This window comes from Rhinolophus ferrumequinum, chromosome 23 (assembly GCF_004115265.2).
Source record: "Rhinolophus ferrumequinum isolate MPI-CBG mRhiFer1 chromosome 23, mRhiFer1_v1.p, whole genome shotgun sequence".
NCBI lineage: Eukaryota > Metazoa > Chordata > Mammalia > Chiroptera > Rhinolophidae > Rhinolophus > Rhinolophus ferrumequinum.
In genome coordinates, this window is record NC_046306.1 from 44,009,268 (window position 1) to 44,017,207 (window position 7,940).

General features: G+C 44.5%; 1 protein-coding gene across 1 annotated transcript in view; it reads left to right on the plus strand.

The window, feature by feature from the left end:
* The window catches only part of CST8 (cystatin 8), a 31,949-nt gene extending 28,617 nt beyond the window's left edge, over positions 1-3,332 (plus strand). The window contains exon 3 of the mRNA XM_033094574.1: positions 3,249-3,332. Coding sequence (XP_032950465.1) covers positions 3,249-3,332 — 84 coding nt within the window. The remainder of the gene's footprint in view (positions 1-3,248) is intronic.
* Positions 3,333-7,940: the final 4,608 nt, after the last annotated feature.

Below are 7,940 nucleotides of genomic sequence, written 5' to 3' on the forward strand. Positions count from 1 at the left end.
ATCCAGACATGCTCAAATAAAAATATCTTCATATTCTAATGAATAGTAGGCACCACAGCAGGACAACTAAATGCAAGTGGATGGCTATATCTAAAGAGTAGATACTTGTTATATAAATTATTAGAAATTGTTTTCAATTAAGTAATATTTCAAAAATGGTAGGTACTGAGAATAGTATATCAAATACCCATGTGCCTGCCACACAGATTTTATAGCTGTTATTTCATTACATTAATTTAAAATATTTATTTTAACAAGTAAAATGTTACACATTCCTCCCACTCCCCTCTCAAAGATAACCACTCTCTTAAAATTGGTAAGTAGTGTTTCTACTCATTTTAAAATACTTTTATCTATGTATGTAAAGTTTTGTGTGTTTTTCAAAATTTACATAAATTTTGGAATTTTCTCTTGTTTTTATTTTCACTTAATGATATGTTTTGAGATTTATTCATATTGGCACTATTTTCTATTCATGTCAAATGACTTGTTGGGCCAGTTGATATATATATAGAAATTGACTAAAAACTGTATTTATTACTACATATGGAACTCTTATATAATGATATTACATTGTATTTAATCATTTCCCTATTTTGGACACTTTCGGTTATTTAAACTTTTTCACTCTTGACAACAATATTGTGGTGAAAGTCATGGCATGTGCTCTCTCCAGGGATGTTGAGAGTGGGACTGCATATTGTGGAGCACATGAAACCTCAACTTTTGTGTGGTAGGCCACACATGACACATGACTTCAATTTTATTCCCCAGTGTGGTTGAACCAGCATATCTTCCATCAGTTGTGTGTGTGAGTGTTCATTTCTCCTCAGCCTTGCCAACACTTGGTGTTATGATCTAAAATTTTTCCAGTCTGATGTATGTGAAATGTTATCTCCTCATTATTTCACTTTGTATCTCATTGATTTCTAGTAAGGTTGAGATGTTTTACTATTCCTATATGATCATCCAGGTTTTCATTTCTAGGACTAACTGACTTTTTAATATCCTTTTCTCTGGAGCCATCAGAGGGCTTCTATCAGGAGCCATGGACTCAGGTGGAGGAATACAGCCAACCCACTATAAACCTCTGAGCTCACTCTCCTCATGCCTCCCACTTTCCTGCCTCTATCTCCCTTGACCAAACCCAACTGGAAACCAGAGGATGCCCATTGACATGATCTATAGAGGTTAGAGGGCAAGGATGCCCATTGTCACAGCCCATAGAAGTTGTTGGTCTTTCAAGACATACTGGGTAGAGACAAAAGGAGTGTAGACATGAAGGGACAAATGGAGCAAATCCAGCCTAGGAGCAGGGGTAGAGACAGCAAGATCAATATGAGTCTATTAGGAGTCTATTGGAATAGATCAGATGGAGATGATGTTGGTTAGGATGGTGGAGGTGCTCAGTTCTGGATGTCTGTGAAAGGCTTGGGCAGAATTTGCTGAAGGATTGGACATGGAGTATGAGAGGAGGAAAGTCAAGGATGACTTTAAGGTTTGTGGTATTTGGAGGAAGTTCACTCTCTTGGTTTCCTCTTATGCTCTCATTCTGTATATTGAGTACTCGTCATTCGATAGACTTCCATAAACTTACTTGCATCCATGTCTCATGCAAGATTCCTCCCTGTCTCTGTCTTCGCATGGGGTCTTTTCCTATTTCATAGAATTCCTAGAGATTTGAGCTTATCTGTTTTCTTTAGTTGTTTACTGGAGTTTAGAAAGTAAGAAAGAATAAACATCTAGGCACCTTGAAAAATAAATTTTAAAATTTTATATTATTTTAAATAGTTATTGGCCTTTTTCATTTAATGTAGAAAATTTGGAAAGTTTCAAAAGTATTAAGTAGCTTAAATCCAACTAAAATAGCATTATGTAAAGTTTACCACTGTCAATATATCGTTATGCATCCTAGCCTTTTCTCTATATTTTATGTTATACTTGCATTTTTGTGTAGTTGGGAATCATACTGTACATTGTTCCATTATCTAGCTTTTCATTTAATAATAAACTCTAAGGATTTCCAAAACTGTAAAATTATTTGAAAGCATCATATAATGGAACAATTTAATTTTATTTAATGATGTTTCCACATATTATTTAGCCAATCCCTGAGAATTGATTGTTTGCCTAATTTTTAACTATTATGAACAGTGTTTTAATGAATATTCTTTATTTCTATTTTTGTGTATACCTGTTTATTGTTTCCTTGTAGACAAAGTCCCTACAAGTTGAACTACTCATTCAATATTTTTTTACCTTTTAAAAATTTTTAATGTACATTGCTAAAATGTCCTCTAGGATTGATATTGATAATTGAGTTTTCAATCCCTCTGTTTCATGATCGTTTCCTATTTACTTGACTGATCCAGAAGTTAAGCAATTACTTAACTCTGTGATAAGCCCACACTCTGCCCTCCCCACTACTGCTGTGCATTAGTTCAACCCATCCTGAATGCGCATCTGGCATGGATATCCCTCCAGCTTGGCCTCAGTCCTTCAGTGGCCTGTCTGGGTTACTGGTAGCTTGGTCCTATTTTCTCCCTCAAACTGATCCCTCAGTTTTTGTATTTTATACAACTTTAATTCTACTTGATGTTGCCATTCATGTTTTCATTGATATAATGGAGGTATACCTATTTTATGTTTTTATTTTAACTGAATAATATTTTTAGGAGCGAGCAAAGGGACACAAGTGAATTCATCCCACACTGTGAGCCTGAAGCCCTGCAAGCCCTGGAAACAGTACTACATGCCTCCTCCCACCTCCCCAACTGCAAGATTTCTTGGTGGTCTCTGTCCAGATTTTGACCCTCCCTCACCAAGGCACGCAGGACCCTGTACTAGTCTTCTTGCATTGCCTCCTCCAGGAAGGACCATTGGGCCCTCCAGTCAGCATAGGGTCTCAATGGGTTACAGAAGTTAGGACAGCTGGATGAGGATCACAGCTGGGGGTGACGATTTCTGAGGTTAGCCACTTCCTGGGCTCTGGCCCTTGCCCTTCTGGAGTGAATACAGCCAAGCCTGTCATGGCATATTACAGGGAAGTGTATTGGCAGGGGTCTATCCTGGTCAGTGAGGCTGGCTCCTCTGCCATCAGGTTCCAGGAGGCTGTGGGGGCATAACTGGCTGAGACTACCTCCTAGCCCTCCTGAAGCCAAATCCTCACACCTGGAAATAGAAACTTTAAAAAAACAGATTTTTCATTTTTCTTTCTTAAAGCTGATTATTCTTTTTGTCTCCTTTAGGTATTTCTTTGCACCTTTATTGTGGCATCCAAACCTTGGAAATTTGAACTCACTATGCTGAAGAAACAATGCAAAGATGTCTAATTACCTTCTAGTATATTATGCCACTCTAACTTCCATTTTAAAGAAGAAGCAAAGACACTTGCAAAACATTTAAATAACGATTCACTTGGTTTCCGTGGACTTTTTGCTGTTTTGTGTGTTCTTCAGGGACTGATGTTGAGAACATCATGCCTTTTCACAGTGTTGGGCAGCCTCTTCTAGTTGGCTAATCCATGTACTAGCAGGGGTAATATGCTACTGAGAATGGAAGGGAGTGTGAAACTGTTTCCATATTTCCTCAGACTCTGAGCACAAGTTACTTTTCACTGACAGCTTTCTGAAGAACTAACAGGAGGACCCAGCCCTCAATTGCTTCAAGCTGGTAGGTAGTTTCTGCAAGGTTCTGAGGGTCTGGTTGCCTAGATAGTGTTCATCTTTGGATCCATCCATGGATTTCCACAGAAACCTCCCTGCTCAGGACTCCTGGAAAGACACAGCCTAATGGCTTAGAAACAGTTTTAAACCCAAGATCAACCTGAGAGATAGTTAAGTTATTGGAGATTTGTGTTTTACTTTTGGTTTTGAATTGAGGCAGAAAAAATGCAAGAGTGATGGTGCATGAAGAGTAGGCTGCATTTGTGTGCGTGTGTGTGTGTACATGCACACAGTAGGATGTATTATTTAATACTGCATGACTACTGTATTACATAATGACCCTGCCTTTAGTGGCAATTTATTTATGTCTCTTATGGTGTCTGTGGCTCAGGGATCTGGGGATGGCTTGGCTGGGTGGTTCCAGGAGTCACCTCTCATGAAGTTAAACTCAGACATTGACCACACTGCTCTCAGCTGAAGGTTAATTTGGCTGGAGAAGCCACTTCCCAGGTGGCTCACTCTCATGGCTGTAGGTCGGTGTTAACTATTACAGGAGATCTCTGTTCTCCACATGGGCCTCTCCCAAGTGTTTCTGTGTGCTTGACATTTTGGCTCACTTCCTCCAGACAGTGTTCTGAGAGACCAAGATGGAATCCACAATGTCCTTTGTGACCTTGCTTCAGATGTCACACACCGTCACCTCTTCCTTGTGTTGTTGGTCACCCAGATTAGCCCTTGTTCAGTGTTGGAGGGGATTCTACAAGGGCATGAAGACTAGGAGATGAGTGTCAGTGGAGGCCATCTTGGAGGCTGGGTACTATAATGTGTGTGTGTGTGTGTGTGTGTGTGTGTGTGTGTGTGTGTGTAGGGGTGGGCTGAAATGATGAAAGGGAGTTAAAATGACCTGAAAGTGGAACTTTCTGAAAACTGGATGTGGAAACTAGAACTTGTGTGCAGGTCAAGGCCAGCACGGGAAGTCAACAATAACATAGGAGCAAGTACTAACTTAGACACATGAGAGACGGTGAAGCTTAGAGGCCACCTGGCTGATAGGTAAACACTCTCGGAGAGTTCTTCTCTGGCAGGGCCTATGGCAAGCACCTGAGCCTCTCTGCCTAAGGGCTTCCTCTCCACCTGTGAGGGGTACGTTGGAGTGCTGGAGACGTACTGCCCCTGGGAGGAGCCCTCAGCCAGTGGCCAAAGTTGGAGGATAAATACCCCAGCCTTCTGATGCCCCAGCAGATAACACTGAGGTTTGTTCTACCCTGTCTCTGAGAGGTGCCCAGCAAGATGTAGCCCTAGTCACCCACATTATGAATCAGCTTACTGTTACATGCTGCTTCCTGTTCCACTTCCCTACTGCCCTTCTGGTGTTCCTGGAATCACCTTCAAATAATCCACTTGCACCTGAATTTTTGTCTCAACATCAGCTCTTAAAGAAAACAGCTTCATAGTGGAGACCAGGTCCACTGTGAGCCATAGCCTGGGGCTACCCTGGGGCCTTGCCTGGGTGAGGTCAGGTAGCAGGACATGCTTCATCTGCACTTCCCTTGCCTCAGCCAGTGGCCATGTCCTGGAGAAGGCACAACCTGGCCTCCCTCCTCCTCAGTGTACTCACAGAGTTCTGGGGACACAAAAGGAGCAGTTCTTGTCACATTTCTTCTCCCCACCTCAGGACAGGGATCTCTGTGCTGTTACCTGCAGCACCTGTAGCCGACACCTCTCCACCATTCTCTGTCCTTAAGCCCCAACTGCAGTGGGTGTGCAACCTATGTTGCCAGGGCACTTGCTCCGTTAGTCTGTGGCCAGAGCTGGCTGGCCCCACCTGGTCCCTTGAGCAGCCCTTAAGAAGAGCTTTCTCCTCTGAGCCCTGATAATGTGATTGCACACCTGGAGGGACCTGGGGCATTGACATATCCTGGGCTGGTTGTTTCCATCTTAACAATAATACCTATGGCAATCATCTGGGGCTAACCAAACTTTACTATCCAAATCCAAGGTCACCAGTGTACTGCTTTGAGTTTAACTCTTCAAAACCTTCAGGGTCCTTTTGATGCATTGAGTCAGAATAAAGAATCAGGATTGAGGCAGGTCAATTGAATACTGAGATTTATGAGTTTTTATTTGGTCACAGTTGGTGATGTTTTATGTGAAATGGTGGCAACTGGAATGTGTGGGCATTCAGGCTCTAAGACAATTCAGTATTAACTCATTCTCTTCCAAGTTTAGAAAGCTCATAAAAACGAGCTTGTGACCTTGGTGTGGGGACACGGACCCAGAGAGCAGTTTTCAGGCTCTCAGCTTCACGTGGAAAGGTGCTGGCTCAGGTAGTAGATGGCCATCAGCTGTGTCTAGTTGGCCAACAGCTGTAACCAGTTAGCCATTAGCCACTCATATAACTGCCATGGCTACACTGGTTGGTTGGTTGATTGGTTGGCAGAGAAGAGGACATAGGATTGCAGATCATGTGGATCCTGCTTCCTGTGCCTCCAACCCAGTTGCCAGCAAGAATATAACGATATGACTCCCCTATCTATGGTGTTCCTTTTTGGCCTCACCATATCCTGCATTCTTATGCAGGGAGCGGGACCAGAGACCCTGCGTGATGCGTGCCACAGCAAGCAGGGTACGGTGCCGAACAAAACTCTTCGAAGGATGATGGAGCAGTTTGTATGAAAACTCAGTCTCGAGAAGCCTGTGAGGACCGCCGTCGGGAGCAGGAAACGCAATCTGCCTGGGAGAAAAGTGACCCCTCGGTGAATTGGTGGGCCTCTCTAGCCTCCAGGTGGCACACCACCCTGTTGGCCGTGACGGGTGTCACCTTCCTTTTGGTAGTCCTCTGATGCTGTGGGCTCCTAGAGTTGTGGACATCTTATAGCGAGGCCTCTACCCAATCGGAAACCTGGAGTGGCGAGCAGGATTCCAGGAGGTAGAAATGGTGTCTGACTCTGGGCAGGAGGACATGTGGCTCCCATCCAATGTGTGGTACCTGGTAGCCACTGTTCTCAGGAGTAGGACCCCTGAGGAGGGGTGGGAGGACATGGATGGCTCTCCAGCCAGTGTGGAGAGGGCCCTGCAGGTTCTAGCTGAGCGGTTGCCAGAGGAGGTGAAGGATACAGCTGAACCATTTGGCAGGTGAGCAGACGCTGGTGTCTGCCTTTGAAATGGCAGGAGATAGCAGATACCTGTTACAACTGTGCCCAGGACAGACCCCAGTACCTGCTGTAGCTCTGTGCTCAAAGGGCTTGAACTAAGGTGTTATGTTGCTCCAAGTAGACACCCAAGTTGGCAAGGGTGGTGGACATGCCCATGTGTCACCACTCTCACCACCTGGATCCGGAGATAGAACTCTCCAACCGACATCTGTAAACTGAGGCCATGTAGCGCGTCCACCCCTAGAATATATTCCGGGACAGGGGAGACATACACCTTGTAAGTACAGGGGAGTTGGGGGGAAGGCCTATACCCAGTGGTAAGGAAACAGCTTTTACCGTCACAGTCTTTCCCCCATAGCCATCAAAGCAGATTGCTGGTCCGGGAACCAGTTCTGGGTTCCCATAAACAAGACTGCAGTCTATGCCGGTGTCAACTAGGGCCAAAACCCTCTGCACATTAGAAGGGGACCAATGTATGGACAGTTCCACATGGGTCCTCCAGTCCCTGATCGTCCCCTCTGACCAGGTATCTTGCCCGACCCCCTACGCCAATCAAGCTGAAAGGAGTCGGCCTCAAGTGGTCGCATGAAGTCCTGGAGGGACACGGGTCGCACTTTCCCAGACTTCTCCTTTAGGCTTCTCCGGAATTGCTGTTCCGGATGCAACTGTTTCCAAAGTTTCAACAAGAGTGCATTGGGTTGTTGGTCTATTTTTTCCTGATGAACCCCTGCTGCCATGAGATCACACCACATCTGTGTGCATGTTACTCTCTGAGGCTCGCGACCTCTCCCCCTTAGTTTTGATTTGGGCAACCAGGTCTTGACTTCTCAGACCTCCTGTCTTAACTTCCCTGGCCGCTGGCTTTCAACATCCCCCAGGGTGGCCATGGTGGTGGTAACTTCATGGATCTGCTGCCCCACATAGAGCATAAGAATGGCAACCAAGGATCCAAAAGCACTTGCAGGGGCAGTATCCAAAACCAGATCTCTCATGCTGGTTGTAAAATGCTCATCATCCAGCCCCCGCATATTCGGGTTGAACATAGCAAGTCTCATACCCATTTCATGGATGATTTGAGTAAGTTCAGTATACGATTTTATTTACTCACAGTGTCTGGCAG